Source organism: Megascapheus bottae, chromosome X (genome assembly GCF_031878675.1).
Source record: "Megascapheus bottae isolate mThoBot1 chromosome X, mThoBot2.hap1, whole genome shotgun sequence".
Classification (NCBI taxonomy): Eukaryota; Metazoa; Chordata; class Mammalia; order Rodentia; family Geomyidae; genus Megascapheus; species Megascapheus bottae.
Window position 1 is genome coordinate 104,165,402 of NC_143547.1, and position 16,819 is coordinate 104,182,220.

At 42.0% G+C, this 16,819-nt stretch overlaps 1 protein-coding gene across 1 annotated transcript; it reads right to left on the bottom strand.

The window, feature by feature from the left end:
• Positions 1-12,592: 12,592 nt before the first annotated feature.
• On the bottom strand, positions 12,593-16,673 carry Cetn2 (centrin 2). The gene is made up of 5 exons (XM_090326761.1): positions 16,582-16,673; positions 15,559-15,717; positions 15,178-15,306; positions 13,504-13,641; positions 12,593-13,170 (listed from the first exon to the last, which is right to left on the bottom strand). Exons 1-5 carry the CDS (start codon positions 16,582-16,584, stop codon positions 13,081-13,083), a joined length of 519 nt encoding a protein of 172 aa, XP_090182887.1. The 5' UTR covers positions 16,585-16,673; the 3' UTR covers positions 12,593-13,080.
• Between the last annotated feature and the right edge of the window lie 146 nt (positions 16,674-16,819).

A 16,819-nucleotide genomic window follows, 5' to 3' on the forward strand; every position in this document is an offset into this window, starting at 1 on the left:
CATTTGGTGGTCAGGAACAAGACAGGATCAGAGAGATATGAAGCCAAGCTGGTTCCTCATTTAGAAGTTATTTCTGAGGCCAGAACAGTCAGTGCCTATCTGATGATCATGTCAGGTTTTATTGCTTGTGGTCAAAGGCTGTTGCACAATACACAGCCAGAAGCAGAGACTGTGTGACGTTTTGGAGCAATGTCCATGGGCAATGTGAGTCCTCATGGAAGGTGGCACTGTAGAACAAATTATGCAAACAGAACCATCTTTCTAATAGATCACAGCACTAGTTGATCAAAGTGTATAAAAGACATCTTAGTATTAATATGCAAAACAGTGTCAAAGAGGTATTTAAAGTTATATTGTTTTTCTGGGTGCTGGTGGCTTATGTAGGAGGCTGAATTGTTAGGTTAAGTTCAAAACCAAGGTGGAGGCTGGGCACAGGGGCTCGTGCTTGTAATCCTAGCTACTCAGGAGCTTGTGATCTAAGGATCGTGGTTCAAAGCCATCACAGGCACTAAAGTCCATGAAAGTCATCTTCAATTAACCACTAGAAAACTGGAAGCAGCTTCAGGGGTAGAACGGTAGCCTTGAGCTGAAGAGCTCAGGAACAATGCCAGACCCAGAGTTCAACCCCACAATGAACAAAAAATAAACAAACAAAAAACAGTGTGGGAAGGAACGTTCATGAGATTCTTGTCTCCAGCTAACCATGGAAAAAGCCAGAAGGGAAACTGTAAGTCTCAGTAGAAGTGTGCCAGTGTTGAGTGAAAAAGCTTAGGGACATCACCCAGGCCCTGAATTGAAGTCCCAGAACCAGCATAACAGCTGTTATAAAATCTAAATGCAGGTTTTACTTCATTGTCCCAATATGCCATTTTCTCCATCTCTAAGTATCCATTTTATCCTATATACTTGAACATATCTATTTTTTGCCAGTCCTGGCCTTGAACTCAGGGCCTGAGCACTATCCTTGGGCTTTCTCAAGGCTAGAGCTCTACCACTTGATCTACAGTACCACTTCTGGTGCCAAGGATTTGAACCCAGGTTTTTGTGCATGCTAAGCAAACACTCTACCACTAGGCCACACTCCTGGCCCCTTGAACATATCTTTTTAAACCATTATAAATCTCTGCTGGAAAAAGGAAAGTATGAACGTATGTCCCCATGTATAAATGTATACCTGTACACTTCTGAAACAGTCCATTATCTCACATCATTTAACACCTCACCTGCCTACTGCTTGTTTGTCGGGTGTTCCACCACTTAAAACATGCTCTCATTCCTTTTTTTGCTTTAGTTATTTTGGGGGTGCAAGGACTGAAGGTTTTGCCAGTGGCCCATCTTGGGCAGTGATCCCCCTATCTATGTGTCTGTCATAGTTGAGATTATAGGTGCACAGCATCATACCAAGTTTATTTGTTGAGGTAGGGATCTTTCTAACTTTTTGCTTGGACTGGCCTCAAACTGCTATCCTCCAAATCCCATCTCTTAAGTAGCAAGGATTAGAATGTAAGCCAGTGCACTTGGCTTTCCAATCTTTTTGATTTTTTATTTTAATTTTTGTCAGCCATAAGGCTTGACTGGAGGCAGTCCCTGAGCACTGCAGCTCAAGGCTAGCATTCAGACCACTTTGAACGACACAGCCATTCTCGGTTTTCTGGTGGTTAAGTGGAGATAGTGCCTTGGCCGGCTTTGATCCTCAGAACCCAGCCTACTGAGTAGTTATGTTTACAGGCATAAGCCATGGGTGCCCAGCTGGTGCTCCAATTTTCATATGTCATTTCCTTTTCCTTCTTTACATACAACTATACTACAATGCCCAGAATCTCTTTAAGATTTCTTGTGTCCCTGTGTGACAGATGAAGGAAGAAGAGACCTGTCCTCTCAGACCTCACATGTACTCCTCCATGTTCCTTCTGTTTATTCATCTTCCAACCAAGTGCAAAAAGATAAATGGACATCTCTGTGTGCCTAGGGGGCCCTGAGGCTACCAAAGCAGAAAAAGCTAAGTCCCTCATAGGCTTCATGGATCAGAGTCTAACCCTCACTCCAACCAATATCCACCAGTTTGGAATTATAACATGACTGACAAATAATCCATTAGTCAGTCAGCTCATTGAGAGGCAAAAATTGATGTGCAGCAATTAGCCTAGTCCAACCAGCTCTATGCTAATGACAATCAAATATTTGAATTCCAGGCTTGGGTTCCTAATTGTGCATCAAATAGTTGACAATGGGGCTCAACAATAATAGGGCAGAGAAAATTTATTTAAGTAGATTGCTAGGAAGCCACAGAGATTTACTCATTCAATTCATCCATCCAACAAGTGTTTACTGAATTCTGCAATCAGCTTTAGCATTTCAGGGATGAGCAAAAAGGGATCCTGTCCTTGCTGCCGCAGTGTTCAACAGAGCTGCATGACAGAGGCTCCAGCTGGCTCCTTATCACTCACAACCATGAAAAACTTTCACAACAAGTGCTATTTTGTATAAGCATACCAACAAAAGCATTCATGTTGAATAGGTACTCCCTTTCCCCTTCGTCCCAGGGTCTGTAATCGCACATCTACTTTAGCTGTGTCTATGACTTTTCCTGTTGTAGTTACTTATATAAATATACTCACACACTCTTTGTTCTATGAATGTGGCTGTATCCACTCAGGGTAATGTTTCCATGGTCTGTTGATGCTGCTGCATATACAGTCCTTTTGGTGACCCAATACTGCATTGTATGGATAGACTACATTTTGTTTATTCATTCACCCATCAATGGATACAGGTTGCTTCAACCTTTCAGCTACGGTAGGCATTAGTATAGGGAGAATGGCTGTACAACATCTCCCTGAGACCTCTTTCACTCCTTCTGGATGCGTGCTGGCGAGCCTAATGCTGGTCATGTGGTGATTGTGTTTATCCTGCGAGGAACCACCGCATCATTCTCCCAAAGTGGCTGCACTGCTTTACATTCCCACCACCCCCGCCAATACTTGGTATTTTTATTTCTTTACTTATAGTAACTATTCCTAGCACATGTAAGGTTGTAAAATATAAAAATCATGCATAAATGTAATCTTTTCCCAAGAAATGCAGTCCCACAGACTAAAAGGAGAAAGACTTCATTGTCTCCACCTCCAAGCTCTTTCGTTTGTGCAGAGAAAACTGCTACTAAAAGATTTTTGTGGGGCCAGAAGTGTGGCCTAGTGATAGATTGCTTCCCTAGCATGCATGAAATCCTGTGTGTGATTCCTCAGTACCACAAACACAGGAAAAGCTGTAAGTGGTACTGTGGCTCAAGTGGTAGAGCGCTAGCCTTAAGAAAGCCCAAGGACAGTGCCCAGGTCCTGAGTTCAATCCCCAGCACTGGCAAAAAAAAATCTGCCAGGCACAGTGGCTCACGCCTGTAATCCTAGCTATTCAGGAGGCTGAGATCTGAGGATCAAGGTTCAAAGCCAGCCTAGGCACAAAAGGAACTGAGACTCTTATCTCCAATTAACCTCTAGAATATATAAAGTGGAGCTTGGCTCAAGGGCAGGGTGGTAGCCTTGAGCTGAAGAGCTCAGGGACAACACCCAGGCTAAGTTCAAGCCCCATGACCCACCAAAAAAAAAAAGAAAGCTTCCTGTGGAAGCTTTCAAAACTTGATTCTGTGTGTATGAAAGATGACATGTATGTGCATTTTGTTAGTAAAGTCATTTTTCTCCCTCTGCAGTCATTACACTACGTGTTCTATGAAAAGAATCTCCCTTCTGAAATCTTGCCATGCAGCTTCCCCGCTGTGGGGAAGGTGGTCTTTGAGTTGCAAGAAGAGAGCTGTACTGGGAAATGTCACTAGTAACAAGCTGAGAATCTGCTTCACGCAGAATGCATTGCCTTGCTCAGTCACCTCAGGCAAGACCTGGGCTGACCTTCTCCTGTCATATATATTAAAGATTCTTTATGCTCTTTTTCTCTGAAATTACCTTCTTTTGGTCTGAAAATCTGAAGCAAGAATTAGAAAAAATTCTTCCTTTAGAAGAAAATAACTGTCCCAACCATACTGAAGTAGGAAACAGGCCGTGCTTGGAGTGAGATTGCCCTCTGCTGGCTGAATTTCTCCAGGTTCTTCAGAAACAGAACATAAGGGGTAATGTAACATATAAATATATTTAGATACTGTATTTTTATATGGCATATAAATTTATCTCCTATGGAACATAAAATTGGAAAGCTCTATATATTAGGAGGAGTTGGCTTTCACAATTAGGGAACCTGGTAAATCCTGAGACCTTAAGGGTGAGTGAAAAAGGACAGCCAAAAATCTGGGAATTCCTATCTGAACCCAGCATGCTCAAGACCCAGGAAGAGCTGATGTCACAATTCAAATCCAAAGGTAAAAAGGTGGATTCAGCTGTTAGTGATTAAATCCTAAGCAAGAAAAATTAAATAAGCATATAGACCAAAATGGAAAGGGAACACCTGGTACCCTACTTTCCTGCTCAGAACCCCATAATTTGTCCCCACCTCCTGTAGATCACCATTGTTACCTAAACACTGTATAAGGCCTAACCCACTCCTTGCCTCTTTTCTCCAGTGGTGCATTTCAAGTCAAGATTTCAGGCTTGCTAGACCGATGATATACCACTTGAGTCATACCTCCAACTCTATTGTTGGTTGATTTTCAGATAGGGTCTTAAGAATTTTTTCTATCCAAGCTGGTAATAAACCATGATCCTTCTGCTCTCACCCTTATGAGTAAAGATTACAGGTATGAGCCACCAGGCCCTGGTCCCCTGTCCCTTTTTGGCTACCATCACATAGGCTTCTTCACTGTTCCTCATTGTGCCAATATTATTTCTGCTCTCTTAGAATCTCTGTACTAGCTGTCCCTCCTCCCTGAGTACTTTTTCTTTCAATCACCACAGTACTTCACATTTTTCTCAAATATCAGAAATGCTAGATATCCCCTAACCATCCTTCCCCAAGTAGCTCCATTTTATACTTTCTTATCCTTAATTTTCTTGAGCTTATGTGTGTCTCAACCCAAGTCAAAATCCATAAGGCTTTTTTCCATTGAAGGACCCAGGTTCAGGTTCAAACAGGTGCTAAGTATTTGTTGAGGGAATGGACAAATCAATGAGTAAATGAACAGACGAGAAAGATAAAAGAAGAGAATGAACCTAAAGACAGATAAAGCACACAAATAGTGATGTGGATAGTTCATTTCAGAAAGGCCAAAGCTGAACATGAATTGAGGCTTTCAGAAACTGTTGAAGACAGAGAAGGAAAATGCCCATGGAAGGAACTAAATGAGCAATTTCTTTGAAGAAAATAAATCCTTTGGGGCTGGGAACATGGCCCAGTGTAGAGTGCTCACCTAGAATGCACAAAACCCTGGGTTCCATTCCTTGGTCCTACCTACACAGAAAAGGCCGGAAGTGGTGCTGTGGATCAAGTGGTAGAGCTCTAGCCTTGAGAACGCTCAAGGAAAGTGCCCAGGCCCTGAGTTCAAGGCCCAGGACTGGCATAAAAATTATTTTTATTGGTATTTTTCCTTCAAGATTGATCTTTGATCTAAAATTGTGAAAGGTCGAGGGAAGAGGGAAATTCAGGAGTAAATGATTGTAGAAAAGTATCTACATAGGTACAGAGACAGTATCACAGAGACAGATTCCTGGACAAAGGGGACCAGGAAGCAGAAATCTTAAGCTCTCAGGCATGGCACAAAAATGATTATAGAGGTATCTCACCAGAAGAACCCGGGCAGAGTCATGACATCTACAGAAGTCAGGTAATACCTGTGAACACAGAGAATCTCACAACTAGATTCTACTCCCCAAACACATGCACATGCATGAACATACACACATATACAACTATCATACAATGATGTTTCTTTGCACATTTTTCTTCATGCTCAATTCCAAGACAGTAGTCTCAATGTAGGGAGTTCATTGAAGTCTGAACAAATCTGGTGCAAATTGCCCACCTACATATATCAGGATTGTGCACATTATTTCAGGAGGTATAAGAAACTCCATCTACTGGGATCCCTGATAAATATTTATGTGTGTATGTGTGCGTGTGCATATATATATATATATATGTGTGTGTGTGTGTGTGTGTACATATGTGTATATGTATATAGACAGACTGTAAGCTATATTAATTTTGCAACTCCTAAAACCTATAGCTAAAAGGTGGCAGCAAAATTGTTTAGTTAACACATATTAACTGAATGCCTACAATGGACTGAGCCTTGTTCTGTGCTATTTAGATACAGTTGCTCATGTAGTACTTGTGACTGCTCTTGAGGTAGGTTTTATTATATTAATATCCTCCCAGAAGGAGACATGAGGCTTTGAATCCCGTGCTTGGGGGTTATTCACTAACAGCAATGGAGCCAGTACCCCCTGCTGTCCCACCATTCCTTTCACAAGGTTGGTATCTGTTCATTGTGAGAGACACGCTCTTCTGAAAGTATTTCTGTTAAACTATACACAGCAGATAAGAAACAACGCACTCCACCCCTAATGGCAAGCTGACATTCTGGTATCCTGCCTTTACTTATTCAACTTTCCCAGCCTCTGCTGACTTGTTTTCCAATCACTAGCACACCTTCTGGACCTACAGGACAGAGGAATTGCACAAGTAGTTTCCCACATCTAGTATCTCATAAGGATATGGTCTACACATACATGTTTCAGCCCAACTGGTAAGTCATGAGAAAAGCTTTTCAACAGCAACAGTGTATGCCCCCAGGTGCTCATAAATCTCCCTGAAAGGGGCACATGCAGTGGCCATGGAGCAGTGAGGTTTGTAGCACAGATTCCCATTCCACTTTTGTTTTCTTGGCACTTCTGACTAGGACACTCCTGGGAACCGAGGAAGTTCCCAGTAACACTGACTGTGTGAATTTGTTAAGGCTGTGGTAACAAAGTACCACACACTTCGGCTATTTTATTTTCTCACAGCTTTGGAAAATGGAATTCCAAAATTGAGTTGTGTGCATCATCCATTCCTAAAGTCACATCACGATCCAAGACATCCCAGGCTGTAAGATGAAGTATGAAGAAGAGGCAAAATGTGCTTGCCTCTGTCCTCCAAGGATCATTCCATAGGCTGCCACATATGTGACACACACTCATCTCCCATTGGCCAATCAGGTAACACCTGACCATGGGGAAAGCTAGGCAGTGTTGATGCTCAGCTGCCCCATGCCCTGACAAACCTTCTATCTCCACAGGGAGGCACAATGGACGACTGGAACAGAGATCCCTCTCCTGCCAACCTTCCTCACCAATCACCCTGCTCACTGTTGGCTCAGATCACCTTCCTAAGCTCTGGTGGGCTCCTCCCCTTGGCATGTGTGGATGGGTATCTTCTCCCTGTGTTTCTTCACATTGTCTTCCCTCTGGGTGTGTCTCTGCATCCGAGTCCCCCCCCTTTCTGTAAGGACACCAGTCCTGTTGAATGAGGACCCACCTCGTGACCTCATCTTAACTTGATCACCTCTGTGTTTGTAAATATGGTTACATCCTGTAGTACTTGGGGGTTAGAACTCCAGGATACGGAGGCCATAATTCAACTCACAACAAAAGATAATTTTCAAAAAAATAACTAGAAAAGGCTAGAAAACATTACGGTATTAATAAGTCCTTGGTATAGGACCAATAAACTGAGCAAATGGCAAAGCCTGATTATAGATGGAATATTACTCTGGGCATAGAGTATAGCCATAAAGAAATGAAAGGCATATTGGTGGTCTTCCCTTGAGAAATCTTCATTGTAGTTAGGGGAATCTCATTAAGCCCATGCAGCAGGTAAACAATTTTGTGCACATTCCAAGTACAAACATGTCATTGTATTGTCTTTTAATTAGGACTCAGTAGAGCATCCATCCAGAAGAGCAGTCATCTCATCAGTTCTCATGTCAGCAGCCTTTTCCAAAGGGTCCCCAAGACTGCCAGCATTCCCTCCCCACTGCATCTTCTCCATCACACCCCAAAACTGCTTGGGTACCAAGGAATATTCATCTTTTAAAAAAAATTGTAATGTCTTGCCAGACACTGGTGGCTCACACCTGTAATCCTAGGTACTCAAGAGGCTGAAATCTGATGATTATGGTTCAAAACCAGCCCAGGAAGGAAATTCTGTGAGACTACCTCCAATTAACCACCAGAAAATGAGAAGTGAAGCTGTGGCTCAAAGTAGTAATGGTAGCACCCTACCCTCAACCAAAAGAAGTCAGGGACAGTGCCCCAAGTTTCTTTTTTGCCAGTGCTGGGGCATGAACTCAGGGCCTGAGCACTGTCCTTGGGCTTTCTCAAGGCTAGAGGTCTACCACTTGAGCCTCAGCACCACTTCTAGCTTTTTCTAAGTATATGGTACAGAGGAATCAAACCCATGCTAGGGAAGCACTCTACCACTAGGCCAAACTCCCAGCCCCCCAAAATGTCTGTATTAATACAAATTAATGGTACAAGAGGTTTTCAGTGTACTATTTACAATAAGCATGTGATGTACTTTGATTAAATTCACCCCATCTAGATTATTCTTTTTTACCTCATTGCCTCCCTCTTGCTTTCCCCTTTCCCCATCCTCCTACCCAGTGCCACCCACAAAATAAAATAAACACCTTTCTCCCTTTAGGAAGACCCACCTTAAATCATTGATGAATTCCAAGAGGTTTCAGTGACATTATCTTTCCCTCTCATCTTCTCTACTCTAGTGCCCCATCTAGTGGCAAGTGATATATTTACAAGAGTATCATCTCAGATTTCCAACCAGAGTTCTGAGGAGTTTCATAAGAAAGGAAACAAGTTTAGAGAAAAGATAGGGGAATAATATTTCAAATGAGACCATGGCAGAGGCAGGAGTGTATAATTATAAAGAAATCTATATCCAGGACAATACACATAGGCAAGGATGTTGTATCCTATGCCAACTGCTTGCTATTTGCTAACTCCCCTACATTTCACAGAACCCCTGCTGCTCAAAGGAGCAAACAGAAGCTGCTGCTGTAGTGTCAGGTCCCTAGTATGTTCTAGGATAGTAATAGTGCTTCATAAATGTAATCCATGCCTACAGATAACCTTTTTTCTTTTTCTTATGTTTTTCTTTTTGTCGTTCATGGGGCTTGAAATATGAGCCTGGGCGCTGTCCCTGAGCTGAAATGTCCCTGAGCAATTCAGCTGAAGGCTACTGCTCTAACTCTGGAGCCACAGCCCCACTTCCCATTTTCTAGAGGTTTATTGGAGATAAGAGTCTCAGGTCCTTTTGTGTCCGGAGCAGGCTTTGAAATGCTCCTCAGATCTCAGCCTCCTGACCAGCTAGAATTATAAATGTGAGCCACCAGCTTCCGAATTATGTCTGTCACTGTTCTGTCCTGCATGAACTAATGCCCCTCCCATGCATCCTGATCCCCTCCCACAGTCTAATGCCTTCCTAGTCCATGCTTCCCTCTATTTTCTCTCACTCCATATACCCATTACTTCTGTAGATGCAGCAACACATAGACCGACCCTGGGGGCAGCTCCTTCCCCCACCCCTACTATATCTCTCTGATATAACCATGCATAGTTGGATGAAAAACTGCCACCCCATCGCATCTATCCTTTCTCTCTTAGCATTTTCCCCATGAGCTGACCTCAACTCTTTCTCTATTCACATACCTCATTTCCTTGGAGCGATGTTATCTGCCTCCCCGTAAATTGACACAGTTTCCTCTCCCTTTCCACCTTCCAGATCCTTTTACAACCCTCTGGCGCAGCCCCATCTCAGCTGACTCACACTGTCTCTGTCCCTATTTTCTCCCCTCTGCAACTGCAGCCCTCATAGAACAGCTGCCTGGAGGAACATGGCAAATGCTTTATAGTAGTTGTTCTTTTTAGGAATAATGCTACTTGCCACCTTCCCACCTCCTCAAGAGATTCCAGAGAGTCTTTATTTCATGTCTGGGAACACAAAAGAGGAAACAAGAATGCTTCAAGTTCGCTAATTAGCTTGACTTAGCCATTCCACAATGTAGATATCATTCAAAAATTATTTTGTGCAAACTAAATGCCCAAAACTTTTACATGTTGACTAAAACATAATTTTAATAACATGTTATTAGAAGGACAGGCACCAGGGCTCATACCTGTAATCCTAGCTACTCAGGAGGATAAGATCTGAAGATGGTCAGGCAAAGCCAGCCTGGAGAAGAAAAGTCTGTGACACTCTTATCTCCAATTAACCACCAAGAAATCAGAAGTGGAGCTGTGGCTCAAGTGGTAGAACAATAGCCTTGAGCAAAAGAGCTCAGAAAGAGTGGCCAGGCCCTGAGTCCAAGCCTCGGGACTGGCACAAAAACTGTTTTTCATTTCTATCCAAAGTCTTACAACATAAGATTCTTTAAAGAAAAAGACAGCAATGTGACAAAGGTCATATCCTCCCAAGAAATGCCAACAACTGACTTTAGAAACAATCACAAAAGTTTCATGGACTTACTTTTTAACAATAAACCTCATGTGCTAACCATAACGAAGGAATATGATACAATTTCTGAAACACTTCATTCCCAAACACCATAAAGACAGGTCCTTCAGTAGGTAAGTCTTGACACTGAGCAATTTTGAGCTCAGCACAACTCTTCTAGCTATTACTACACTAGAAATCAATGTGAATGTATTCAGAGCAGTAGCTCACTCCAAATGGACTAGGAGGTAATGCAATGTGCATAAGAACTCCTCTGAAGATTCAACCTCCACCAAGCCCTCCTCCAATCTCCCATTTCCTGCTTCCTGAGGACTGGTCCCTCATTGCAAGTCAATTGGCTGCATGAAGTTTAAATTCCTATACCTCCACGTTCTCCACAATGCCAGAGTCCTGAGATGAGACTATGGAGGACACATTAACGTGTTCCCTCAAAAAATGCAAAGATTCCCAGAGAAATTTGCATTTCAGATCAACAACTAACAAAAAATCCAAATGGGTTATCCCCCCAAAAATATGAAGCTGGGCACAGTGATTCACACCTGTAATCCTAGCTACTCAGGAGACTGAGACCTGAGAATCTTGGTTCAAAGCCAGCCCGGGCACAAAAGTCCATGAGACACTTATCTCCAATGAACCACCAGAACACTAGAAGTGGCACTGTGGCTCAAGGGGTAGAATGCCAGCCATGAGGTGAAGAGCTCAGGACCAGCACCCAGGCCCAGCATTCAAGCATGGCTCAAGGCATGACTCAATTGTTGCTGCCTAGATTGGCACCAGGCTCCAAGTTCACCAAAGAAAAGGTAAATGAAAATGTTAGGAGGTGGGTGCCAGTGGCTCATGTTTGTAAGCCAGCCCAACTCAAACAGGAAAATTTGTGAGGCTCTTCTCTCCAATTAAGCAGCAAAATGCTGAAATGGTTACATACTGTTAGGTGGCTCAAGTGGTAGTGTTAACCTTGAGCAAAATAGCTAAGGGAACCTGGAGTGCTGATGCCTCATGCCTGTAATACTACTGAGGATCATGGTTCAAAGCCAGCATGGGCAGGAAAAAGTTCATGAGGCACTAACCTCCAATTAACCATCCCCCAAAAAGCCGCAAGTGCAGTTGTGGCTCAAGTGGTTGAGTGTCAGTGTTGATGGGAAAAAAATAAGCAGCAACTCAGTCTTGGCCAATGTATATAATTGCTCATTTGAATTCTATTTATCTAGCTGTCTTTATTAGCTAAATCAAACAGCTGTATTCTGTGAGAACTGGGATGTCCTTAGAAGTTTGAAAACCCATTCAGTCCCTCTTCGTGTATGGATGAGTGCGCATTGCATTGTCCATTGTGTAATTCTCCTTGATTTCCTTGCTCCCCACCTGGAGAAGACTTCAATGCCACCTACCTGGGATTCTCTTGCAGATAATCTTGTGTGGGGGCAGGAGGGCAGCTAGACAACATCCCTTTCTTTTCCAGTATATGAAGTTTATGACACTGTAAGTGAATAAATTCATGATTGCCTGAATCCTACTCACTATTATACTCATCTTTACCAACTACTTTATATCAGTTAGGCTTAGGTGAAATGCAAATTCTAGTTTTACAAATTTACAAGTACCCAAAGCAAGAAAGAACTCATGCCAAAGGGAGTAGCAAAGGATTATTTCATTTTTTTGTGCATATGCTGTTTTAAATCTACCAGGATGCCCTTGACACAACCATTCAGATAAATTCAAAGTGAAGGATAAAAGAAAACTCAACCTTACAAGGCAGATGCTGGTGGCTCACATCTGTAAGTCTAATTAGTCAGGAGGCTGAGATCTCAACTATTTAGAAGATAAAGGCAAGGCTAAAGAAAATTCAGTCTTAACAGCTAGGCACCAGGGGCTCATACCTGTAATGGTAGCTATTCACGAGGTTGATATCCGAGCCCACTTTAAAGCCAGCCCAGGCAAAAAAAAAAAAAAAAAAAAAAAAAAAAACAGTCCCTGAGACTCTCCAATTTACCAGCAAAAAGCTGGAAGTGAATCACTGGCTCATGTGACAGAGCATTAGTCTTAAACAAAAAACAGCAAAGAGAAAACACTCCCTATAGCCAAGCCCCAGTACCGGCACAAAATCAAAGTAACAAGGGAAAACAAACTCAGCCTTAGATAACTAAAGTTTAAACTAAGGAAGTTTTTATTTTAAGACAGGATTAATAGCATCAACACACCCAAATACGAAAGCAAGAATTTACTAGATTTTATAAAAGACAAAACTGTATTCAGGTATCAGTTAAAAAACAGAACTACTGAAGAATGACCACTGCTTGGGGCAACACGGTACATGTGCTTTTCTAGGGTATTCTGTGGCTTTATCTGTGTGCAAAGGCATGACAAGAGTGAAGCAATGCAGGTGAAATGGCAGGTGGTCAAACTTTAAGACCCTTTCTCCACTTGAATGTGCTTTCTTTCTGCTTTTTAAAAATCAGCAGGTCATTTTACAAATAACCTTAATATCAAAGAATACTTTCAAAAGGCTACAAGACATTTAAGGTCATGGCTAAAGTTGTACGGTGAAGTCTGGGGGTGAGGGAATTAGGTTGTCAAAAGCCAGATTTCACACAACGGCAGGCACATGTGCTTGCAGTAGAAAAGAAGACACTCATCTTAATATAGGCTGGTCTTTTTCATAATGCGCAGGAATTCTTGCTCATTGACCTCTCCATCTCCATCCCGATCAGCTTCATCAATCATTTCCTGAATGACAGTAAGGATTGAGCTTAGATTAATTCACAAACTAAACTAAAAGATGATTATGCAATACGCATCTAAAATTCAATATTGAGAGATGATGATAGTTCACCAAATGTGGATTTGCCAATTTTTATGACAGATCTCTTCTATGTATGTTACTTTAAACCATGTCATATATATCAATTTAAAGCAAGCCACAAAACAACTTAACAGAAGGGCTTTCCGAAACCTCAAACAGCATGTCTAGTTGGACATACATACAGAGAAAGTGTAAGTCAGAACAGCCAGACGGCTCAAAGGCAAGAATTCTCAGATATCATCCAAGGTATTACAGACCTGCAGCTCCTCGTCAGTCAGATTTTCACCCAATTCCTTGGCCACCCGCTTCAAATTTTTGAAAGATATCTTCCCAGTTTCATCATCATCAAACAATTTGAAAGCTTTCAGGATTTCTTCTTTGGTATCTTTCTCCGACTATAACAAGTGAAACATAAAAATTGTGAGTTACTCATACCCTCCAGCACCCACCCTGCCCCTCCATCTTCTCACAGTCAACAAGTAGCTCAGGTGACATTTTTTTCCTCTCCATTAGGTATCCCTAATTTAACAGGGGGAACAGTTCTGTGCTTAATGCATAAGCATACAGTCTTTAGAATAGGAATGAGGGCATATTTGGGGGAGGGCAAAGAACAATGGAGGAAAGGCAAGCCTCCTGTAACTGGTGTATCATGGTGAACTATGGTTTTGGTATTTGGTGTGCAGCATTAGAAATCACTAAATATTATTAGGATTACCACCAGCCTGTCTAGCTCTTTCTGTTATACAGAAACTGTGTACAATACTTTGCCATACCTTCCAGATATGTAATAAAGCGTATGTCAGTGGTTAAAAATAAAAGTAAAAAAAAATGTTTAAAGAAATTTTTGTAGTTTTGAAGCCAAGAAGGGAGTGACAGAGGAATTACTTTTTTGGATTAAGTCCCTATCATACACTCCTGTCCTCGTGTGAGCACATGGTCTCAGTAATGGCCTCCATGATATAGGTTCTAGGTCACCGGAGAGCAGATATTATCCATAGTAGAATAGGAGGTCAAACTCAAAATTATTACAAACTGAGAGGTTAATGAGAAAATATGGGCACAGAAATGAAGTGACAAACACTAAGTAATATATCAGTGATATTCACTGCACACTGTTGAAAATTACAACTTGTGGGTGGGGTTGGAAGGAAAAAACTAAGAGAGAGCAAGAAGTATACTCTGTACCTCACTTGTATAACTGTAACCCGTTTGTATATCACCTTTGTTATAATTTAAAAAATAAGGCTGGGAGTGGTAGAGTGCTTGCCTAGCATGCACAAAGACCCAGGTTCAATTCCTTGGTACCATATACATAGAAAAAAGCCAGAAGTGGTGCTGAGGCTCAAGTGGTAGCGCACTAGCCTTGAGAAAATCCAAGGACAGTGCTCAGGCCCTGAGCTCAAGCCCAGGACTGCTAAAAAAAAAAGAAAGAAAATATGAAGGACTCTGGCTAAAAGACTGTACAAAATAAAACAATTCTGGAATTTCTTATAATATAGAGCCAGTAGGCAGATTTACAATGGGAAAAAAAACCTTTAAGTGGATAGATCTTGAACTCTCTTTGAGCAGAAAGGAGGCAGGTGTTTTAGTTTTTAGTGTGTATAGCAATACTGGGGCTTGAATGTAGCCCTTTCATCATTTTATGTTTCCCTTCAACTTTTTTACTTCTCACTGACACTCTATCACTTGAGTCACAACTGCACTATGTTTTTTTGTTGGTTAAGTGGTGATAAGAGCCTTAGCAACTACACTGGTTTTACACCACATTCCTTAGATCTCAACGTTCTGAGTAGCTAGGATTACTAGTTACAAGTGCCTGGCTTACTTTATTTCATTGTAGAGAGCTGCTGTGAGCAGTTCTGAGTTCCATACTGATGCATCACAGACTTGCAGGTTATTAGTGACATATGTGCCTGAATTTGCTAACTTACCATTTTCTGAGTCATCACAGTCAAGAAGTCACTGAAGTTCATTTTTCCTGTACCTTCCTTATCAATTTCACTTATCATTTTCTTGATTTCTTCTTTCTTGGGTTCAAAACCAAGGGCTCTCATTGCCACCTGTAATGAAAATGTAATCTAAGTAGAAGTAAAAGTGGCCGTTGAGAACATGAATCTAGAATCTGATAAAATGTGAGACTAGGGAATACTATAACACTGATCACATTTTGTATTTGTAATGTAGTTTAATACTGTAAGTAAATAAAAGAGTGATTTATATTCTTCAGGGAGGAGAGAGTGAAAGGAGTACAGCAAGAAAAGGAAAAGACAAAGGAAAGGAAAGGTAGTAAAGTAGGAATGTGTACAGCTTGCCTTTAGTTCTTTAACATCAATAGTACCAGTTCCATCTGCATCAAAGAGATCAAAGGCTTCCCGGATTTCCTGCTTTTGCTCTTCAGTAAGCTCTGGTTTGGGACTCATCCTTTTTCGCTGGGTACTTGATGTCACGTTTGTCTTCTTAAAATTGGAAGCCTTTTTACATAGTACAAACACATAACGAGAACATAATCAAATATAGTCCATGTTTTATGTGACCGTTTCACCTCGTTAAGTATTTTTAAAAGAAGGCATAGAGACTCATTTGAAAGCTGTGCTAAAGAAGAGGATTTACAAGTGTTTGTAATACCTCGAAGTATGCCTTTTCTTTACTATTGTTTTAGAAGGAAGGTGATCTGTTGCTATGTTTGAACAGCATTGCAATAGAAATATAGCCAAGTGTGGATAACTGGACAGAACAATTCTTTGTAGTAGAAAGCCCATGTAATGCCCACTTGGTGCTGTGATTACTAGAAGTAAGTCTGACTTTCCAGTTACTTCGAAGTTTGGGGAAAAGCTATTGACAGATAAGCTAGCATGAAAAAAATAAATCCCAATCTGTTTGGAGCCCAGAAGTTTTGTATAATAAGTTGCAAGTATGAAGTAAATGTCCCATATTTATATTGCAAACTACATTAATCACAGAACAAAAAGTTCCTCCCAGGTGTGTATGCAAATTTAAGGCAGACGGAGGCAGCCGTAAGGTAGGGATTTCAGTGAGGTCGCGGCGTAGGGGAACTTAAGGGTTCTGTGTGTGCGGAGGGTCACCGACAGGTTCAGGTAGGCCAGGAGAGTCCGAGGGGCCTTAAGGGGAGTAGGTTGTGGGTGTAAGGGAGGCAATGGCTGAGTGTGCAGGCCCAGCAGTGTTTGGCCTCTATCCTGTCTTTCCCGGATAGACCTCAAAGGAAGGGTCGGCGAGCGAAAGCCGATAAAGACGCAGGGAAGGAATCATGGCTGCATTGGAGCTTCTGTACGGCTCAGAATCGCCACGTAGAGAGCAAGAGGGAGCCCAGCACTCACCATTGCCGAGGGAATCTGCACCCGGTTGTTACGGCAACCGCGTTCACGCTGACTGCCGCCTTTCCCACTGTCCTTCGCGCGTGCGGCTCAGACGCCATTGGTTTAGGACAAAAGTGGGTGGTGTTAACCTTGCAAAGTCCGACCGTGGGGGCAGAGGGCGGTCCGCTGACGACCGAGACCTGCTTTTATTGGACGAGGTCAGAATGAAAACATCGATTGGTTAAACCGGCTCCGAACT